Raw genomic sequence first — 23,460 nt, forward strand, 5'->3', positions numbered from 1 at the left:
GATCCAACACTGTCAGGACAAGTCTGCTTAGTGTTGGTTGCAAAATGCTGCATGTCTCCAATCTCCCGATGAAGTGTTCCGGAGGCCAAGAATCCCAGGGTAGACAGAGCGGGATGTACACTGGGATGGCTCTGGTGCGTTTTGTGTCTCGCTCCAACATGGGTTGCAAATCGCAGCATCAATTAAACAGGATGCTTTTGGGGAAGCGGTACCTTAACAGATGAACGCGCTCCCTGCAGAGTGCACGGTGCTGCAAATGCTACAAAAGCGCAAGATAAGCAATGGCACATTAATTTTCTTTTCAGGTTGTTCTGTCACAGCTGTCTCTTATAACCTGGTACACCAGTTATTCAAATTATATACGACATCACTAATTCAGAACTTTTATTAGGTAACGTGAGGTTTCAGATTGCTGAACACTGTGACTCTCTCAGTGCGTTTTAGTTGTAGTGTTACCGTTCTACCACTAGGTTTTGTGCTTACGTATGGTAAGAACTGTGCCACGCACATTTTCCTAAGCACAAGTACAAGTTGATAAATCCCACACTTTGCGTGGAAATGTTCATACGCACACATTACGCACACTTCTGTGCTTACGAACAGTTGATAAATGAAGCCCCAGGAGTCTCAAATAAGGATGACTGTGATAGTTTCTGCAGCTGCTTCTTGCCTCCCTTTAAAGCCAGCTTCTCAGCCTCATCCAGACGGTGCTGCAGATCTCTCACAGACGCCTTCAGATTCTTCTTCATCCTTTCCAGGTGACTGCTGCTGGTGTCCTGTTCCTTCTTCAGTTCCTCCGCCATCATGGCTGCCTGCATGAGGACAGGAAGTTAAACTGATTCATGTGTGAGCCTCTGCATCTACAAACACAACATAACAAATATAATCAATAGTTGTGTGTAACATTAATCAGAATCAGGTTTATTGCCAAGTAAAATCAGACTGTGTGGTAATCATGTTTGCATAGTTTTTGGTTGGAAGTCATAAAAAAGGAGAGTGAATCAAGGACTTTTTGAGTAGATGTGGAAACAGTGGCTTGCAAACCATTTGTTGGGATAAGAAGGAGTCAAATCATGTCAGACTGATCAGCTGGTTAATTTACTTTTAGATTTATTTAAAAACTCCTAAAACTTTCCACCTTTTCATCTGTATTTTCATGTTGAAGTTCATCTGAAGCAGCAAGTAGTTAAAAATTAAAGTTATAAAATTAGTTTTTATTAGAATGTTTTATGATCCAACAATTCCAGATGTTGTTTTTACATATTGAACAGTTGTTGAGTAAAGAGACGGATGTGTGGGGAAATAATGAGGTGTAATATAGAGTCTGTTGGGCTCCTTTAAAAAAAAAATGGTCACCTCTTTACGCCTTCAGAGACAAGAGACGGGCCCAGTTGTGCCTGACTTACTGAGTCACACAGTGTTTATAGAAGATGAAAACAGCGGATTGGCGTCTTCAGTCTGTTCATTGAGCTGCATCTCTGCTCAGTGACCAGCAGTCTGCAGCAGAGAGCCTCGTTCTGGAGTTTCTCCATGCCTGACACAAGCTTTGCCTTGGCTCAGATGGTTACAGTGGATAGAAAAAGTGTTCAAATTCCAGGTTTTTGAAAGAAATGAAACCAGAATAAATGATTTAAAATGTTTTCCCACCTTTAATGTGAACAATAACCTGTACAATTCAACTTATAAACAAATCTGTCAGGCGAAAAATATGACAATAAAAAACAGTACAGTTAGCTGGCTGCATAAGTGTGGGCACCCTAAACCTTGATGCCTATTGTCACAAATCTGTGACAAACCACTTCTGGTCTTTATTTATAATTTCATTTAATTTGCTCTATTTTTTCATTTATTTCATATTCAGTTGTATATTATCGCATCCCAGTCGTTTTCTTTTTTGATTTTTCTTTAGCTTTTACTGGATTTATGTCTTTTTTATATCATTGTAAATAAATTTAGGCAGTAAAGGGTTAAACTACTAATTTGTTGAAGCATCTTTTAAATCCTATTAAGGTTCTTGTTTCCTCAAGTATTTCACAACCAGCAAGTTCTCCCATTGCTATCAACAGAGCGAATACTGGAGTAGTAATAAAAGCTCTGCTGCACACTCTTAAGGCCTTTGCCTGAATTACATCCAGCTTCTTTATCACTCACAGGGCAGCTGATCCTTACGCTACGCAGCCATAATTTAAGATGAACCTTACACTGGCTCTGTGTATCACTAACAATAACCCCATTCAGATCCTGCTAAAACACTGAAGGACATTAATAAGTCTTCCACATTTCACACAAAGTTTCTCAATATGAGTTTTTCAGGTCAGCTGCTCATCAGCCACATTCCCTACAATTATATGCTGCTTAACTCTCTCGCTCTCTTATCTAGTATTCTCTTTTATTCACAAATAACATGAATTTTGCTTTGTCCATAGAGATTTTGAAACACCAATCATTTGCCGATGCAATTATTTCCTCCAAAGCTTTTTGGATTGGATTGATATATGACAGATTCCTTCCTCTTATCCAGATGCCTCCATCATCTGCAAATTAGAATGTGAGGGACCAAGCTGGTGAAGGACAAGAACACAGCTGGTTTAAAAAAGAATGGGTTTTATTTACCCAAACAAAATACTCACAAAACATTTCAGGGCCCTTAAACGAGGTCAAATGAGCAAAACTAAACAAAAGGTATAACAATAACTCAGAAAAACTTTAACTGTTTAACATGTAACTGAAAGAAACCAAACTAACACAAGAACCAAACTGAGCTAACAAACATGAATCAAAGGGGAACTTAAATACTGGCTGATCATACCAGTCTAAACACATGAGGGGTTATCAAATACTAAGAAATACATTGAACAATGAGACAAAACCTAAACAGTTAGTTCAATTATTACTTAAACAAAAGAATGACCAAAATTAAACAAGAAAGCAATCTACTCAAAATCCAAAACAACTACTTTAAATATTTAAAGAATAAGGAGGAAATTGATCTCCCCTCTGGAAGGAGCCGTCTTATTACAGGCCCATGGCACTTCCTGTTCCTTGGCTTTGATGGTTGTGCTCACTTCTGTCCCCAAGCGTTCATATGGCTCCCCCAGCACCAGTAAGAGAAACGCGTACATGTTAAATAAGCAAAACTTAAACAGAGTTGAAAATACAATAGTGCTCTAATGTGCGCGCTAACAAAAAGAAAACTAAACACCAAATCGACGCGTTCCCTCCTGGAGCTCATTGTTGTGGACAGCTGACAGACATGTGTCTTTGTCTGTGTGTGTCTCTCTGTATGTGTGTCTCTCTGTATGTGTGTCTTTGTCTGTGTGTGTCTCTCTGTATGTGTGTCTTTGTCTGTGTTTGTCTCTCTGTATGTGTGTCTCTCTGTATGTTTGTCTTTGTGTGTCTCTCTCTGTCTGTCTGTCTGTCTCTTTGTCTGTGTATCTTTCTCTCTATCTGTGTCTCTGTCTGGGTGTCTCTTTCACTCTGTGTGTCTGTCTGTGTGTCTCTGTTTGTGTGTGAGACTGTCTGTCGTTTCTCATTTTAAAAAATGCATATTTAAGGGAAATTATAGAAATTACCAGCAGCATTGTGTTGGCTGTTGCTGCTTTTGCTTAAGACCAGGTGGCTCAAGGAAACTTCCTTCCCATAGTCAACCTCCAGCAGAGCAGCCTCCCTCCAGAGCGAGACATCAACCTGGGTGTCCTCCTGTAACCATAAAACATAGCATTAATGTTTTTTTCATTGCACACTGTAAGAGGTGCCAAACACCTGCCTGACATACAGATATACATCAGGGGAGTCAAACTCATTGTAGGGTTCTATCTTCAGGGCAATCTGATTTCCTGTTAGCCATACCAGTACAATAACAGCATAAATAACCTATAAATTATGAACTTCACATTTTTTGCTTTGTTCTTAGGAGAAAAAAAAAGCAAATGTACATTCCAAAGATGATTTATTCATTCATTCAAACATAAAGAACCAGGCATTTAAGAAAAATGAAGTGCTGAAATATTAATGTTTCTTTATTTACTGTATATTTTTCTAAATATTATAATCATTTTTATTTTTTGATAGATAAGAATATCTATCAGAAAGGAAGTCTCATGTCTCCAGACCTTCCTTTCTGAGCAGCGGTGCAGCAGTTTCGTTCCAACCTGTCCAGTGAGTTTATTGTGAAATGAGAAATTCCAGTAATTGATTGAAAATGCTCTGAAATGTGCTAAATATCAAGAAGAATAAATATCAAGTTTCTAATATATCAGACCTCTAAGTAACAATGTCTCAACAAAAATTAGATTTCCTTTTATTTAGCTAGTCTTACACAATATTTTTTTTTTTTGTCCCAATTTCTGTGAAGACGATCTTTATTTTCTGCAACTCCTTGTCCACCTGGTTAATAGCGCTGATTGTGTCCCTCTGCACCGCCCACCCAGCTGGAGCACCCAGCAACTATAAAGAAATATTATGTAACACTAAATAAACTGCTATCAATCTCAGATGTATCTGTTCATATTTATTTTATAAATTAGAACAAATACTAAATTACCAGCATCATTACTGTCATTTAGCAGCTTTTCTCCAAAGGGATTCACCCCTGTGGGAATTGAACTTTGATCTCCTGCATGGCAGTTGGATGCTGAGATATTCAGCTGCTTTTTTCCTACACCAACCACCTGTAGTTTTCTTTGCTACGCACAGTTTGATAAATGAAGCTCCTGGTCATCTACTTTATTTCTAAAACATCGAGCACACTGTACTTTGTAATACACAACTCAACATATCAGTTTATTTCTGGAGCACAATGAAATCTCGTTATCAGCTACACTCAGTAAAAACAAAGATAAGGGCATCCTGTTTAATGTGATCCAGTGACTCCGTCCTTTTCTTCCTCACATTGACTCTACTTACCTGTTGCAGTTTTATGTTCTTTAGCGGGATTTCCTCCATCCTCAGCAGAATTTTTTTGGGAGCTGAACTCTAAATATAAAAATGAAGGTAAGCATGAATTACACCATTCATATCCAACTGTTTATCCAATTACACTATGCCAATCAGAGCTGATGAAGCAATAAAGCACTATTACAACAATCATTAAAAAAAACAAAACCAAATTGCTCATATCTTATTTGTACAATCATTTAATGAAACGGACAAAATACACCCGGCAATACTTGGAAATAGGAATTTTTGTAGTGAGAAAAGATTATAATATTTTAGGATATTACAAGACTTTAACACTTGGATACTTTTTCCTAAAACAACAGGTTATACAGTAGAAAGTGGTCAGTACTAACAGTTTTTTTCCAATGTTTTATGCTGAAGACTGATCTCACTGAAGTAGTTGGAATGTAGCCTGACCTTTGATGGTTGGTGAGGAGAACTCATGCAAAAGCATTTTGTATGTACAATGAAGTGTACAAATGTGGTCATTGCCCAATAAGCAGATAAATAGATAGAAGTTGTAATGTGGATTAAATTTATTGTACACAACCTTTTTCAATTGTGGTTTGAAAACTTACTTCAATGACCCTTCCTTCCACGGTCACATGACCCTGTACCTGCCCGAACTCCCTCAGGTGGATCTTCCTGGAGGGTGGGTCAATTAGAGCAGTCGCCTGATGCATCAAATGTTCAGGCACAGTCACTGGAGAGCTGCGCATGAGCTGTGTTTTATTAGTAATTAAAATAGTGTATGGGGGGGGTTCCTCTTAGGGAATATCCCCTCATGAGGTAGTTCCTGCCTTCAATTACTCTCCCTGAGAACTCCTCAAATAATACAATTTTGGTAATGATGTTGCCATCGCTGATCACAGCCAATTTGTTCATTTTAGTCACCATGGGAGTGACCGAGTCTTTGGAAAAGTCCCATGAAAGGACTCTGGATTGGGGTTTGGTTGCCACCACATTAATCTGAATAGGTGGCAGTCTGCTGTAGAGGACTGAAGCCTTTGTGTGTATTACAGTTTGCAATGCCATCCTGTAACGACATGAAGGTGATACACAGAAAAGAAACAAAATTAAAAGAATCTTTGATGAATCATTTTAAAAACAGATAGAGATTTGAAAGAGAGTTGGGAATTAAAGTTCAAGGTTCACAAACTGTTTTGTTTATAATGTGAAATAAAATATCCCTGGATATAATTGACGACATTTTAGTGATAACAACTCTTTATGTTCGCCAAGTTTTGCCGTCTTGCCCAAAGCAGTGCGTCTCCACCATCTGTGACTAGACCAGGGGTCTGCAACCTGCGGTTCCAGAGCCATATGTGGGTCTCTGGAACTTCCACAATGGCTCCTAATACGTGGCAAAAAATACTGAAGAACTAATGTTTTTAATATAAATATAATAAATGCTGGTTTTGAGCAATTATTCAGTTTTCTTCATTTGATAGGTGCATTGAATTTCCACAACATAATGACACTGACATTATCAGTAATATATTTTAATTTGATTTTCTTGTAATTAGGTTGGAAACTATGGGCTTTTTTATATTTATTTATTATTTTTAATAAATCATTTTCCACAAATATCTACATCCCATAGATGAAAGTCTGCCTATCGTCTTTTAGAAAGTTGTATGTTTTTTATTTTAAAACCTAAAAACAGAAATAAAAATGTGGCTCTTAAAAAAGTAACAATTCCTATAATAGATAGCATTCAAAAATTATAAGTTGTCATTTTTCAAAAGGTCGCCTAACATTTGCGGTTATAAATGAGCTGGACTAGACTGTATGGTCACCTAACCCTCTGTCTGAAAGAAGCAGGACACGAGCGGAGGATTGCTATAAATGACAGGAACCAGCAACCTATCAGTACACAGAGTTTTGAGACGTTAGAGCCAATCAGAAGCAGAGTAGGGCGGGCATTTGTAAAAACTCCGCTAGGAAAAAAGGTAAAGGAAACCAGAGCTCTGAAAGTGTCAGAAGGACCATCAGTCTGGACGAAGAACGATGTCTCTGTCAAAGTTTATCAAGAAGAGAAAAGTGGACTAAGAAAACAGGGGGGTTAAAGAGAAAAAATTATAACAAGTAAAATATGACAAAGAAATATTTTATTATTTGTAATATTTTTGTATAACATATATTTTAGTTTGACAGATGTAACTTCTTGTCTCGCTATTCTCCATATTGTATCTTCATAATACTGAATATTAGTAATAATAATTATGATAATAACAGTAATAATAAAAATGATAATAATAATAGTATAGTTGGACCAACCGAGGTTCATCCCCTCTTATTGATGTCTCTCATCATCCGCAAGACGCTGAGACACTGCGCTTGCGCATTCTGATATGTTGATCCTGCAGTACGTCAGTCACGTGAGCTTCAGCTGATCCATACGTGATGTAGTGGTGACGCAACGTTTCGCGCATGCGCGTGCTTTGAAGAATCTTGACCTGTGGCGTCACCGAAAGAAAGCCTTTATTACCGAACTGACGACAGGACAAATCATTCTAAACCTTCCACTAGAAGTCAGAAGTTACCCAGTTATTCTGGTTTTATCAAGCTGAGCTTATATTCACATAAGTTTTATTTGAAGAAGAAAATTCTACAGAACAGGACAAAAAGATAGATATGGAATTCGAACATATTTCTTTCAAAGATCTTATTAGGAGAGTACAGAAACTCACTCGTCAAAATGCTAACTTGGACAAGAAAATAGCACATATAACCAAAGAAAAAGATGATGAAATTGATAGTTTGAAGACACAGCTTTTTCAAGAAAAAGACATCAATCAACGCTACGATCAACGCTTCGATAGTCAGTCGACAGAGCACCAACGCACGATCGCTGACTATAAATCAAAGCTGTCTGCTGCAGAAAACAGTCTCAAAAACGCTGAAATTGAATGTGAAAAGCTGAAGAAAATTAACACAAAACTAATTAATGATTTTAAGACACAAGATCGAGATCAGGAATCACTGAAACGTGAAAATGATCATCTTAAAATACAGATTATTCAGAAAAAGCAGAAGATGAAAGACCTGAAGAAAATGCCGTTTCCACATCTTGATGAACTAAACAACACAAAGAGAATCTTGAAAAGGACTGAATCTGAAAATGAGGAGCTCACCAGGGAAGTACAAGACTGCAGAGAGACGATTATAAAATATGAGAGAAGATTAAATCAGCAATATGATACAATTCGTGTCTTAAGAGAGGAGATCAAAAGACAGATGCCATTAACTACAGAAATGCAGGAGGAGGAGGAACCATTGATGTTTGAAAGAGAAAACATCTGTGCAGGATGTCTTGAAAAAAACGATCTTATTCAGATGCAACAACTCAAGATCCGCTGTTCTGAACATTTGAAATCACTCCTCATCCAACGAAATATACTGCTGGGAGAGAAAGATGCCCAAATTTCAAAACTGAAAAGTGAGAATGAAAACCTGGAATTGAAACTTTCCCGGCGGCCTGACGAAACGGCGGGGAGACTCCAACGGGCTATGCTGGATATAAGAGTATATCAGAAGGATTTAAAGAGAAAAACCCATATAATTGATGGATTCAGGAGCGAGAAGATGAACTTTCAAGAAGAGAAAGCTGAACTGGAAGAGGAGGTGAGACGGCTCAAACTGGAAAATAAATTACTGTCAAACCGCCTTACACCCATTTCTAAACGAACCACATCTGTACAAACACCCAACAAAGACGAGGTGACACATATTACAGCAGATGAGAAATTAAAGCCAAATATCACTCTGGCCCTTACCATACGCCCCCAATCTGACCAAACACCCAAGAAACACGAGGTGGGACATATTAGATCAGATAAGAAATTAAAGCCAAACCGCCTTTCACCCATTTCTGAAAATAAAACATCTGTACAAACACCCAAAAAAGACGAGGTGACACATATTACAGCAGATGAGAAATTAAAGCCAAATATCACCCCAGCCCTTACCATATGCTCCCTATCTAACCAAACACCCAAGAAACACGAGGTGGGACACATTAGATCAGATAGGAAATTAACGCCAAACCGCCTTCCACCAATTTCTGAAAATAAAACATCTGTACAAACATCCAACAAAGACGAGGTGGGACATATTAGAGCAGATAAGAAATTTACACCAAATATCGCTCCAGCCCTTACCATATGCTCCCTATCTAACCAAACACCCAAGAAACACGAGGTGGGACACATTAGATCAGATAGGAAATTAAAGCCAAACCGCCTTACACCCATTTCTGAATCTGAACACACATCGAACTCCGAGGATCAGACTGAGACTGGGAGACTTGCAAGATTCACACAGAAAAAAACAAACCGCATAGTCCTGGACAGCAGAAGGCAAACGCCTTGAGGGACTCTTACCACTAATCATTAGCCTCGATCAGACGGGGTTTACAAGCTCAAGATAACGCCAGAGCGACCCTGCAGGTAATTAATGGTTATTCTGTCACGGCTGTTGTACCTCTTTCAGTCCCTTCCACCAGATGTACCTGACCAGCAGTTCCAGGAGTGGGGCTTAAACCAAAGAACTAAATCAAAACTTCACAGGGGTCTGCAACAAAGGGACAGTAACTCACTCCATGTGAAACAGATATGGGAAATGCATATGGGAACACTTATGTGAGATACAAAAGAAAACCTCAAATTCAACACAATAGAAGGAGTTTTGCTGCAAAAACTTTATTAGATTTTTCATCACTCCAGTTCAGAAGAGACACCAACTCATCGGTATGTTGGAGACAGTGTAGAGACAAACCATTGTCACATCTTCTGGTATTGTTCCTTTTTTGGCAGAAGGTGTATAAAACATTGATTTTCCATTTGAGTTTACATCTCTATACTTAGGAATTCTCCAGCAAAAAAAATTCATCTCAATGATAAAGATTTAACATTTAATTGGTGGAACACAGGCAATGACCACATAGCCACATATTTAAAATGAGCATAACGCTCAATCTGGTGCAGCCATGAATTAATGCTTTTTTTTGCAAATATGTGCGAGTAACACAAGAAAGCAACTGAAAGACAAACTAAACAAATATAAATAATCAAAACAACAACAACAATAATTAAAGCCGCAAGCGGCATCCATCGGGTCCGAGCTGCCTGGACCCCGCCACCCGATGTCGCCATGACAACAGGTGGTGTAACGCGTTAAGGACCCAACGTGTGTGAATACTGTCAAGTTTGGTGCAGTTCCCATTCATTCCTGTGGAGATATAAGCAAAGCGTGTTTCATGGCGAGAAGGCGTTTTCTGTCGGTTGCCACGGTAACACGCTTTCTCCTATTAGAAAGATTTGAGGAGCGTTTGGTCTCCAACTTGTCAGGAAGGTTCCCACCAAGTTTGGAGTCAGTCGTACGAATCCCCTTAGACTAGTTCGTTAAAATGGCAGTGAAATCCAAGATGGCGGGCAGTCCATTGCCATGGCAACAGGTGTTCTATTGACATCAATGCTGGACTTGGGGTGTCACAAGTATGAATCCTGTCAAGTTTGGTGCAGATCCCACGTATTCCTATGGACATATAAGCAAACCGTGTTTCATGGCGAGGGCATTTTTCCGTTGGTTGCCACGGTTACACGCTTTTTCCTATTAGAAAGATTTGAGGAGCGTTTGGTCCCCAACTTGTCAGGAAGGTTCCCACCAAGTTTGGAGTCAGTCGCACGAATCCCCTCAGACTAGTTCGTTAAAATGGGAGTGAAATCAAAGATGACGGGCACCCCGTTGCCGTGGCAACAGGTGTTTGATTGACTTCTTTGCTGGACTTGGGGTGTCACAAGTATGAATCCTGTCAAGTTTGGTGCAGATCCCACGTATTTCTATGGAGATATGAGCAAACCGTGTTTCATGGCGAGAAGGCGTTTTTCCGTCGGTTGCCACGGTAACATGCTTTCTGCTATTACAAAGATTTGAGGAGCGTTGGGTCCCCAACTTGTCAGGAAGCTTCCCACCAAGTTTGGAGTCAGTCGCACGAATCCCCTCAGACTAGTTTGTTCAAATACGATGTGTGTAAAGTGCAAAAAATGGCAAAAAAATGGCCGTACACGCCAAGATGGCGGGCGCCCTGTTGCCATGGCAACAGGTGTTCTATTGAGTTTTCTGGTCGACTCGGGGTGGTAGATGTGTGTGCCGAGTTTCGTCTTCCGACGTCGAAGTAGACTTTTTGGACCCCATTCATTTGGGGATTTCATTTTTTTCTAGGTGGCGCTGTTGAGCCAATTTTGCATTGAAGTGTATGAGGACCTAAGAATATTGCAATTTTCGCCGGGCTTGACCTGTGTGCCAAGTTTCACAACTTTTCATGGGTGTTAAGGGGGTCAAATTTGGCCTGGAAGTGCTTAGAAGTATAATAATAATTAAAGCCGCAAGCGGCATCCATCGGGTCCGAGCTGCCTGGACCCCGCCACCCGATGTCGCCATGACAACAGGTGGTGTAACGCGTTAAGGACCCAACCGGTATGAATGCTGTGAAGTTTGGTGAAGATCCCATGTATTTCTATGGAGATATGATCAACCCGTGTTTCATGGCGAGGAGGCTTTTTCCGTCGGTTGCCACGGTTACAGGCTTTTTCCTATTAGAAAGATTTGAATAGCATTTGGTCCCCAACTTGTCAGGAAGGTTCCCACCAAGTTTGGAGTCGGTCGCCCGAATCCCCTCAGACTAGTTTGTTCAAATGGCAGTGAAATCCAAGATGGCGGGTACACCGTTGCCATGGCAACAGGTGTTCAATTGACTTTTTTGCTGGACTTGGGGTGTGACACGTATGAATACTGTGAAGTTTGGTGCAGATCCCGTGTATTTCTATGGAGATATGATCAACCCGTGTTTCATGGTGAGGAGGCTTTTTCCGTCGGTTGCCACGGTTACAGGCTTTTTCCTATTAGAAAGATTTGAATAGCGTTTGGTCCCCAACTTCTCAGTAACGTTCCCACCAAGTTTGGAGTCTGTCGCACGAATCCCCTCAGACTAGTTCGTTCAAATGGCAATTAAATCCAAGATGGCGGGCACGCCGTTGTCATGGCAACAGGTGTTCGATTGACTTCTTTGCTGGACTTGGGGTGTCACAGGTATGAATACTGTTAACTTTGGTGCAGATCCCAGGTATTTCTATGGAGATATGAGCAAACTGTGTTTCATGGCGAGAAGGCGTTTTTCCGTCTGTTGCCACGGTAACATGCTTTCTGCTATTAGAAAGATTTGAATAGCGTTTGGTCCCCAACTTGTCAGGAAGCTTCCCACCAAGTTTGGAGTCAATCGCACGAATCCCCTCAGACTAGTTCGTTCAAATACGATGTGTGTAAAGTTGAAAAAATGGCCCAAAAATGGCCGCACACGCCAAGATGGCGGGCACCCCGTTGCCATGGCGACAGGTGTTACATTGAGTTTTTTGGTCAACACGGGGTGTTCCACGTGTGTGCCGAGTTTCGTCTTCCTACGTTGAAGTAGACTTCCGGGGCCCCATTCATGTGGTGATTTTTGGTGACTCTAGGTGGCGCTGTTGAGCCAATTTTGCATAGAATAGTATGCGGACCTTATGATATCCGAGTTACGCGGGACTTGAGGTGTGTGCCAAGTTTCACAACTTTTCATGGGTGTTTAGGGGGTCAAATTTGGCGTCGAAATGCTTAGAAGGAGGAGAAGACTAAACATTTCAACTACAATAGGGCCTTGCCATACTTTGTATGGCTCGGACCCTAATAAAGCCGCAAGCGGCATCCATCGGGTCCGAGCCTCCTGGCCCCCGCCACCCGTGTCATTCACCTTTTTACCTCAAGCCATAAGAGCCTGACGTGACATATGTGTCACATACATTTCTCATTTCTGAGACAGTTTGTTTCAATTTAAGGAATAAAGTTTGTTCAAAATCCTGTTGAACACAATGTCATACTTGTCCTCTGTTCCCTAATAGATACCCAGAAGGAGAAAACCATATTATATTATTTTTAATATATCATATGGTAATAAATGGTAGATACCATTATTTACATTTTGTTAAAGGGCCAAATCATATTTAAAAATGTGTACTTTTCTTACCATTTTTTCATGGGACAGGCATAGATGGGTTAACTCAGCACGGTGTACCTGTGTGATTGATTTCAAATAATGTACATGGAGGTAGCTGAGTCCTAAACAGTAGGAAGCCAGCACTTCAACTCTCCATCCAGAGGGAACCTATTTCCATGGCAACAGGTGTTTTCATGTGTTAAGGACCTAACAAGTATGAATACTGTCATCTTTGGTGAAGATCCCATGTATTTGTTTGCAGATATGAGCTAACCATCACAAATCATTGTGCAGTTAGTGTCATGGACAATTCACTCAGTCATAAGAAGTAGAAAATTAGTGACAAGCTGACACTGCTGATAGAGAAATAACAGTCAAACTACTGTATGAAGCCCAAAGACACTAGAAAAATTACAGTTTTGCTTCAATAGAGAGAAAATGTTAGTGGATGACATTAAATAAATGATGCATAGAAGCTTCCTCATTCCCTTAAATCCACAGTTTTGTTGTGGATTTAAGGGATGTATATGTATATATATACATATATATATATATATATATATAGTACAGCCATTGAAGACCCATCTCTTTTGAGTACATTCGATGAGTGTTTCAGAACATTTGCGTTGTAAATCAGCTGAAGAGGACCAGATATTAAATAGCTATTATGTTTTTTCATTTTAGTTTTTTCCATTGTATTTCTGCACTTTTTACAAATTGAGATCATGTGCCTTGTTTTCCAGTAAATGACTGAAACGTGTTTTATTATTATATTCCATTTATAAAGGCAGATTTAAAATAAATATATTGGGTCATTTTAAACCAATTGTTAGTAGTTTAATAACCCATATTTTAATATATATATATATATATATATATACATATAACTATACAGCCAGGTCATTTTAATCCATTTTTAGAGTAGAAAATATTAACCAATGTGCTGGGTCCAAAACATAACCCATTCCTGCTGATTTAAAATAAAGCAGTGCTGAGTCGATCCATATTTGACCCAGCAGCAGGGTTAAGATTGGGTTCTTTTTGAACCCAGCAGTTTTTAGTGTGTGTGTGTATACATGTGTGTACATACATAGACACACACCACACATCCTTTAACAGACAATGCCTCAACAGCAAGATTAATGAAAAGACAGCTTGGTCCTGCTGGATATAAGTCATAATATTAGTTAAAAAAAAAAAAAAAAGATGTGATTGTAAAAAAAAATATTAATTATTCAGTTATTCTGCTTATGTCAGTTCATATTTAACAATAGTTTTATTTATTTAGTTTTATGGTTCGAACAATAAACAGGGTTACAGATGTAATTATTATTAAGCTCACATAAGAAAAAGTGAATGGTATTAGGTATTATATAGTGATATAATAGTGTTGCCTTCTATACATTAGGGTAATAAAATGGCATGTCATCATTCGAAGCATCTGCAGCCACTTGTCCAAGTTGAGGACCTGAAAGTGGGGTAAAATGTAATCTAAAACATTACACTGCCGCAGATCACGTGACTACCTGCAGTCACCACAGCAACCTAAAAAATATTTCCTTATATTGTATGTTATTATTTCTTTTTTGTTTATCCATTTTTTGCGGAGTTTTGTTTAATCAGCCTCTTTGTTTTTTTTCTTGCACTGTTAGGACCTCCACACCGCAATTCTCTCCCGGTCTTCGTGTCTATTTGTCAAATCAAAACGGACTTTATGCGCATGGCTTTTAGGGGCTACACGAACCAAGTGACTGCGTGTTGACAAGGATCATAACTCTGATTGGATGATTTTTGAAAGATGCATTTTCCGTCGGACATTTTGTGTGTCTGTAAACGAGGCTCGGTCTTTTCAGCTCAGCTTCTGATCGGACAACACGTCTAGTTCACAGCAGACTGAAAAACTTTTGCACTCTTGTGGATTTATCCAGCAAACTTCGACCTTTTCGATCCAGGACAACCTATTCAGCTTCTCGGACGTGTTTGTGGCTTTGCTTGGTAAGTTTAAGATTTTTATTAATGGAAAAGAAACTTTTTTCTACACCGTGTTAGCTTACAGCAGGTCGAAGTGGATTAATGTGACGTGTTGTAACCTGTTAAATACTCTGCATTAAAACGATAGTTTATCACTATTATTATTATTTAAAGTGAACTAAAATAATAATGTGTTAACACTACTGTCCAAAGCAATCGAATATTTAGTAAAATAAATCCCAAGGATATATATTTAGGAGAAGCAAGCTAGGTTAGCTGGTGTTTTTTTTTTTTTTTTTTTTTTTTTTTAGGATCATGTTTCTGCTTGCTTTGTTTATTGCGGTGTGTTTCTCATTTAAGCTCCTTATTTGCTAAACATTTAATGCCGTTTTTACTGTAATAATGGGGTGATTCCCTCTCCTAAAATACTTTATCATGATAGTTATTACACTTACATTAGTGAGGTGTGACATACAAGTTCGTGGTTCGATCATTCTGTGTTACATGTCTCAGTGGCAATATAATTTAATTATGAATTTGCCACTTCTGATTTATGGAGGATGTAAAGGTACACAAATAAATTAATTAAATATATCATTCAATAATTACTTAAATGTGTCATTATATAATTAAAATGATAATGACATACATAAATGTGTTATTAAATAATGAAAATGATTATTAAACACATACATTAAATGTATCTTTAATTAATTAAAATACAAATGAATACATGTAAAAACATATAATTATTTCTCTGGTGTTATATGTTTTTTTAGAATCATGTTTGCTGGTTTATTGCAGTGTGTTTCTGATTTAAGCTCCTTATTTGCTAAACATTTAATGCCGTTTTTACTGTGATAATGGGGTGATTCCCTCTGCTAAAATTCTTCATCATGATAGTTATTACACTTACATTAGTGAGGTGTGACATACAAGTTCGTGGTTCGATCATTCTGTGTTACATGTATTACTTAGTGGCAATATAATTTAATAATGAATTTGCCACTTCTGATTTATGGAGGACGTAAAGTGACACAATTGAATTAATTAAATATATCATTCAATAATTACTTAAATGTGTCATTATATAATGAAAATGATAATGACATACATAAATGTATTATTAAATAATGAAAATGATAATTAAACACATAAATGTGTTATTAAATGTATCTTTAATTAATTAAAATACAAATGAATATGTGTAAAAACATATAATTATTTCTCTATTTCATTATTTATTTCTCTGGTGTTATATGTTTTTTTAGGATCATGTTTGCTGGTTTATTGCGGTGTGTTTCTGATTTAAGCTCCTTATTTGCTAAACATTTAAGGCCATTTTTACTGTGATAATGGGGTGATTCCCTCTGCTAAAATTCTTTATCATGATAGTTATTACACTTAGATTAGTGAGGTGTGACATACAAGTTCGTGGTTCGATCATTCTGTGTTACATGCATTACTCAGTGGCAATATAATTAAATATACATATAATTATTTATTAAATAATTATAAATGTTTTACATATATTCATTTGTATTTTAATTAATTAATGATACATTTAATAACACATTTATGTGTTTAATTATCATTTTCATTATTTAATGACACGTTTAAATAATTATTGGATGATATATTTAATTAATTCATTGTGTCACTTTACGTCCTCCATACTGATTATGCTCCTTTTTCATTATCCATAAATGTGTGTGAACTACCTTTTCTTTGGTCTTGTGGAGTCCCACATCATTCATTCACATGTCTGTTGTGTTTTGAGAGGGGTATGGCTTGATGATAGAACATGCCTGGGTCTCCGTTTGTGATTGGTTAGGAGGAAGTAATAACTGTAGTTTTAAAGTACATGATGGACTGTGAAGATGCACAACCCTATTGCACAATTGCATAAAATGGCCAGACCATTAATACTTAAAATATATGTTTTTAAATGTTTTGGTAATTATCAATATCTATCATATGTATATGTATATGTATATATGTGTATATATATATATATATATATATATATATATATATATATATATATATATATATATATATAGTCTAACTTATTTTGTCTCTGTTTTCCAGTACTTGTGTAAGATTGTTTGTGTGAGTGGGTGTGTTGCTCTCTACTGGGTGTGTGTTTGTGTGTGTGCGCCAGGGTGCGTGTGTGTGTGGGTTGTTTTTTTTTCTAGAGATGCCGAGGAAGAAGAACTTCAGGATTTCGCAGGCGGCTCGGAGGAGGGCTGCGGACAGACGGACCCTTGACGTTTCTCCTCAGGTTCCCATGGACCGCTGTGCACGTATGTATCCAAGCATTTTTAATTGGTTGTGATTCAGTGATTGACAATCAAGTGTGCACATATTCTGTGATTGTACTGATCTGTTTTTTTTCTGTATGTCTGTAGCGCATGGCACTGGGCACCGGCACAAGGTGAGGAGGTGGGAGGTGTCGGTGCTCACAGGGCGGCAGCACAAGTTGGTTCTTCCGTCGGAGTCCCACGGCAAAAAGGTAATGCTGTGTTTGAAATATACTAACGTAATGAAAACCCAAGTGAACAATACACGGTGCTAAAAATACCAACATCTTTTCATTCAGGTGGTTTTTGCTATTGGTGACTCCCATCTTCGAAGCCTTGCAGGTATGTACTTATATTTTTATGTTCAACAAAGTATTAATGTACTGTATTAATGTATTTTATAAAATGTTACAGAGACAGAAATAAATACAGTAGAAACTTTCTTTGTCTTTTAGATGGCATCGTGCGGTTGCCTGAGGGTCGTCTGGCGTGGGGGTTCATGTCAACGCCGGGGGCAAGCGCCACCGAGTTGAGAACTGAGGTGCTTCATGCTGAGGTGCCTCAGGATCCCGACTTGGTGTGCGTCTTGGCTCCGAGCAATGACTTGACCGCCAAGCACACCATCGGCCGTGCGGCTGCAGACTTCCAGCGGTACCTAGCCACCGTCTGCAGTCGCTGGCCGAAGGTGTGTGTGCTGGACTTTCCTCCGAGGTTGACCGTTGAGGACTCCCTGCAAGAGCTCTACCGCCAGGAGTTCCACCGGGTGGCAGCCCGCATGGGTACGTGAAAATATGTGCCTGCGCTGTTGCATGTTTATTGCAGATTACATCAGAAATGAGGCTGTAGTTTATCTTCAGTGTAGTGGTATATAGATGTATAAATTCTGTTGTTTTACAAACATAAAGAGCTCTGCTATGTGTTTTTGTTAAAGCTGTGAAGTACTTCCACATCGCGGACCACTTCCCCCGGCAGTGTCTCAACCTGTGGAGTCGCGATGGTGTAAGTAGAGCATTTTTCTTGTCATGGTTTGTTGCACTCGTGTTCATGTCAGAGGCTGAGATGGAATCCAGGACCTTCTGATCTTGAGATGATAGACTATCTGTGTACAGCTGTGTGTATCTAGTGAGAGATTTTGTGGAAAAAGATACATTTCATGAATGTCGTCCTCGTAGGTCCACCTGAGTGATGACGTCGGCATGGAGATCTTCGCCCAGCTGCTGTGGACGGTTGCTTACACGGTTGTCCTTTTAATTTTAAACAGTTAAATCGTCCTATGAAATATATGCAAGCATTCACTTGATGTAATTCTGGCTGCTGACCAAGTGTGGAAAAGGCACATTGTTAATGATTATGTCTTTATTTTTTGATTGAAGCAACTGGAGACCGTGCCGCCAGCCCCGCCGGTGTGTCGTCCATCCCCACCTTCTCGCTTCACTCCTCGTGTGGTTGTGAAGGGAGAGGTGAGGGTGCGTCGCAGCCCTGGGCCCGAGGAGTGGACTGTCGTTGGTCCGAGCGGCAAGGTAATAATATGGCATGAAATGTCACAGCTGGCAGACTCACATTTGATTGATTTTTCACAGACCAAAATCCCCTTTGTTTATTTTGTCTATGTATTTTTTCTCTTTCAGTCCTCTGGAGGATGCAGTGCAGTTCAGCGGGAGGTTCGTATGATATTTGTATAGAAAAACATGAAGTGTAATATTTGCTGGAAGTTAAATGGTTAAAGCAGTAAAAGTCAACGCTTGTGTATATCTGTTTCTGTATTTCTAGCCGGCTGGCATCCCCCTGAATCCTGTGCTGTTCAGCAGTGAGATGTTGGAGGAGATGGAGAAGGTTTCTCCATCAAATCTGACATCTCCTGCTGACTTTGCTGGTGTTTCACCGCCAAAGGTAAATTGCATCCAGACAAACATGTGTTTAGGAGTTATCATAAAATGTTTTATTCTGAAAGTCTAAATGATTAACGATAGACTTCTATAACGCTAAATGTGTTCTGTGTCCATATCATTTTGGACAGACGCTGCGTGTGAAACACCACTCCAAGAGGACTCGAAGGGTAAGTAGATTTTGGAAATAAATCTTTGTATTTATTATTTTTCCTGTGTTTGTGAAGTGAAATAAACTTTGTTTTCGTTTCTTTTCTATTTGAGGCCGCATCCAGCCGAGGGATTTCTTCTGACTCCAAGGCCGCTCTGGAGTCGAAGAAGGTAAGAAATGTAATTGTGCTTAAGATTTGTGTATTTTTATGTGCGTGTGTGTGTCTGTGTGTGTATATGTGTATATATATGTATACATGTATCATATATATATGTATGTATCATCTCTGAAGATGTGTCTTTGCAATTTCTGTCTTGAGGTCGGGGCAACGTCCAGGCATCCGGTCCCTTCTGGCCGCACTGACGAGAGGACGGTGAGTACCGTTTACATGAACAATATCTGTAAAGTATATATCATTTGTTAATTAAGTAAAAAACACATTTTTGATGTATTTAGGGCAGGGGTGGCCAACATCGGTCCTCAAGAGCCACAATCCTGCAGGTTTTACATACATCCCTGCACCAACACACCTGACTCAAATTAAATGAATCCTACAGCCTAAAAGGATCTGCACAATGACTCATTAGTTTAAGTCAGGTGTGTCGGTGCAGGGATGCATGTAAAACCGGTCTCGAGGACCGACGTTGGCCACCCCTGATTTAGGGGTTTTGCTAAATTGTTTTAAAGTATCAATTTTGCACATACTCAGCATGACAGAGAACAAATGTGAGTGCACAGACAGCAGTTTATTACACATGACAGTGATTAGAGCCCATTGCATGTTGATATCCTTTATGGTTAGGTTGAGACAACACAGAGCCCGGGTGTGTTGTCTTCTACTGATGAAGATGAGGCAACTACTGCGAAGGTAAGTGAGGTGAGTATGGGTAATGTTGATGTTGTTAGGGGTTCAGTTCACCAGGGGCACAGTCGGTTTAGGAATCCGGGAGTTCAGTGTATGGCGATAGGGTTGGTTAGTTTGGCCAGACATATGGTGTCTAGTGTGTTCAATTGGAAGACAGAAGATTTAGATTTAGCTCTGTGGTTAGGAGATCAGCTCTATACACATCTGAAGGACCATGGTCTAATTCCTCCAGGAGAAGACTTTTTGATGATCCCAGAGTTGCCGAAAGAGCACGTTTTATACTGGCAGAACTTTAAGTTTGCGTTCCCTGAGACTGTCAGTGGTGATGTCACTGTGACTGAAGGAGAGTTCATTGAGTGTGGAGCATTTGTGACTCTAGAACATGGGCTGGAAAGGATTTTATCTCAGTACCAGACATGTCTTTTGACCTTGTGTTCAAATACATGTGCTGTAATTTCTGCTAGTGGTAGGTTTGCTGTAGTTGATTCTCATTCACGCAGTGCTACTGGCATGGTGGATGTTAATGGTACCAGTGTAGTTTTGTACTTTGGTTCCATAAGGGAAGTGTTTGATCACTTTAGTTGTTTGGCAGTGATGTTTGGTGGTAGTAGCAAGCCTTTTGAAATAAATGGCGTTGATGTCAGTAGGGAGTGTGATGTGTCGAGTAGCTTATTTGTTGGTGAATCTGATGATGGCAATAAGCAACGTGCAAAACGTCAGCTGTCAGCAGATTGTGATGAAGTTGGCCTTTCCAGCCCATCTAAACATACGCCAAAGAAAGGTCGTATTAATGATTCGATGGTTGTTTCAGATGATGAGTTTGCTGTTGAGGAACAGGTTCTGTTAAGTCGGCAGGTTAGTTCAGATGTGGAAGTGGTCAGTGAAGGACATGAAAAGCTTATGTTTAACCCTCTCTGTGAAAATACTTGTCAAAGTTTGTGTACCAAATTAAATATAGAGTATGAAAGTGTAAATAGCTCTGCCTCTACTCGTGTCGGCGAATTAGGCGTTCCGTGCCAAAATAGAGACATAGTTGCTGATGGTAGCTGCTATTTTAGGGCTGTTTCTCAGGCAGTGAGTGGCACACAAAAGCATCACATCAAAATTAGGAGAGCGGTTGTTAAATATTTAGTGAAAAATGATTTGAAATACAAAACTAGTTTGAGAGAAGGTTATTCCTCTGTGGCAGATTACGTAGACAAATCAAAAATGCGTTACGTTAGCAGCTGGGCAACAGAATTAGAAATACAAGCCACAGCAGATTTATTGGGTATTCATGTCTTTACATTTATTGGTGGTCGCTGGTTAAAGTATGGATGCAGTAGCAGTTGTGTGTCAGAAAAATCCATTTATTTAGAAAACTGCCTTGGTAGTCATTATGAAACTGTAGTTTGCGTTAAAGAACCCAAACTAGAAAGTTGTTATGAGTACTGTAAATTAAATGTTTCAGAATCGTATCGTACTAGATTGTCAGGCAAAGATTTAATTAGAGATGTTTCATCCGAAAGTGACACGTCAGTTTGCAAAAAGGACATAGAGCGCGACAGAGGCTTATATATTTCTAAATATAAGAAAGTAATGAAAAAAACCCAAAGTAGGAATATAAATAAAAGAAAATATGCAACAGATGCACATCACCGACAAAACCTGAAGGAGCAAAGGAAAATAAAATATGCATTGGATGCGCGTCACCGTGAAAATGTGAAAGACCGAAGCAAAGTAAAATATGCACAAAACGCGTGTCACCGAGATAACGTTAAAGATCAAAGCAAAATAAAATATGCAAAAGATGCGCGTCACCGAAAATACGTGAAGGACCAAAGCAAAATAAAGTATGCAAAAGATGCGCGTCACCGAAAATACGTGAAGGACCAAAGCAAAATAAAGTATGCAAAAGATGCGCGTCACCGAAAATACGTGAAGAACCAAAGCAAAATAAGGTATGCAAAAGATGCGCGTCACCGAAAATACGTGATGGACCAAAGCAAAATAAAATATGCAAAAGATGCGCGTCACAGAGAAATAGTCAAAAGAGTTGTGAAATCAAAGAGGCAAGAAATTAAAGAAAAAGACAAAACACAGAATATTGAGTTCTTCACTGAGAGGTTTTTAAACAAAGTTGAACATGGTCCTGAGTATATCTGTTGTGTGTGTTTCAGGCTGTTGTTTCCACATCAGGTGTTGAGTTGTAGAAAGGAAGCTTATAACAAGACTGCGGCCATAGCTTCTTTAGCAGATAGGTGTATTAGAACCGACTATTTACATGAATGTAGGGAGGATTGTGTTCAGCCATGTCAGATAATGGCGTCAAGTAGAGGGCATCTTTGGATTTGTTACACTTGTCATCATAAAATTTCACATGAGCAAATGCCTGCTGAAAGTGTAACAAATAATTTGGTAGTTGATCCAGTTCCCCCAGAATTGGCTTGTTTGAATAGGTTAGAACAACATTTGATTGCTTTAAATATTCCGTTCATGAAAATGCTTGCATTACCTAAAGGTGGCCAAAATGGAGTTCATGGACCAGTAACCTGCGTTCCATCGAATGTAGTTCAAACATCTAAAATGTTGCCCCGATCAAATATGGAGGGCTCTTTATTGGCAGTAAAATTAAAACGTAAGTTAACTTATAAAGGCCATTATCAGTATGAGTTTGTGGATACAATGCATATTAGGCAAGCTTTACGTTTTTTAAAGCAATCAAATAAGTTTTATAAAGACATAGATTTTAATGAGGAATGGGTTAATGAGTTGAGTGTCTTAGAGCATCCTGAGGATGAAGAGAAGGACAACGCAGAAGTAGTTGAGAGTACTGGGGATGATGTAGAAGATGATGAGTTGCTGCATGATCGACAGCAACATTGCATGTTTTCAGATACGTGTCTGATGCCTGTAGATATTGGTCAGGAAGTTCTAGATCAGTATTTTGACAGTATAGTTAATGTTGCACCAGCTGAGGGTAATAATCCAGTTAAGTTGTTGACAGATCGAGAAAATGAAGCAAGGTGTTTCCCAGTGTTGTTTCCTCGAGGTCGTAATATGTATCATGAAAGCCGTGTATATAATTTGTCGTTGTGCCGTTATTTTAATAACCGAATTTTACATGCGGATAGAAGGTTTGCTCAGAATGTAGAGTATATTTTCTTTGCTCAGTACATGTCTGAGGTAGATCAGGTTGTTTCCAAAGTAAGTATAGCATTAAGAAAAGGTAAAGGAGGTGAGGTGAGCGTAGAAAAGGAGGAGTCCTTGAAGCAGTTGTTGGATGTAGATGACGGTTTTAGATTTCTTAAGCCTATTAGAGGGACTCCAGCATTTTG

The 23,460-nt window shown here is 39.0% G+C and overlaps 2 protein-coding genes across 2 annotated transcripts in view; one reads left to right on the forward strand and one right to left on the reverse strand.

Moving 5' to 3' along the window:
- Positions 1–593: 593 nt before the first annotated feature.
- On the reverse strand, positions 594–5,657 carry LOC121632193 (myosin-7-like). The gene is made up of 4 exons (XM_041973438.1): positions 5,517–5,657; positions 4,906–4,974; positions 3,613–3,699; positions 594–812 (listed from the first exon to the last, which is right to left on the reverse strand). The coding sequence occupies exons 1-4, from the start codon at positions 5,655–5,657 to the stop codon at positions 594–596; spliced, it is 516 nt and encodes a 171-aa protein (XP_041829372.1).
- Positions 5,658–14,837: 9,180 nt separating this feature from the next.
- Positions 14,838–23,460, forward strand: part of LOC121632194 — a 16,837-nt gene continuing 8,214 nt past the window's right edge. The window contains exons 1-14 of the mRNA XM_041973439.1: positions 14,838–14,962; positions 17,103–17,244; positions 17,350–17,453; positions 17,541–17,583; positions 17,697–18,020; positions 18,173–18,240; positions 18,414–18,479; positions 18,615–18,761; positions 18,870–18,902; positions 19,012–19,131; positions 19,259–19,297; positions 19,392–19,448; positions 19,598–19,651; positions 20,081–20,561. Of these exons, the coding sequence (XP_041829373.1) occupies positions 17,139–17,244; positions 17,350–17,453; positions 17,541–17,583; positions 17,697–18,020; positions 18,173–18,240; positions 18,414–18,479; positions 18,615–18,761; positions 18,870–18,902; positions 19,012–19,131; positions 19,259–19,297; positions 19,392–19,448; positions 19,598–19,651; positions 20,081–20,561 (1,642 nt within the window). The 5' untranslated portion in view covers positions 14,838–14,962; positions 17,103–17,138. The remainder of the gene's footprint in view (positions 14,963–17,102; positions 17,245–17,349; positions 17,454–17,540; positions 17,584–17,696; positions 18,021–18,172; positions 18,241–18,413; positions 18,480–18,614; positions 18,762–18,869; positions 18,903–19,011; positions 19,132–19,258; positions 19,298–19,391; positions 19,449–19,597; positions 19,652–20,080; positions 20,562–23,460) is intronic.

The sequence above is a fragment of the Melanotaenia boesemani genome, chromosome 21 (genome assembly GCF_017639745.1).
Source record: "Melanotaenia boesemani isolate fMelBoe1 chromosome 21, fMelBoe1.pri, whole genome shotgun sequence".
Taxonomy (NCBI): Eukaryota; Metazoa; Chordata; class Actinopteri; order Atheriniformes; family Melanotaeniidae; genus Melanotaenia; species Melanotaenia boesemani.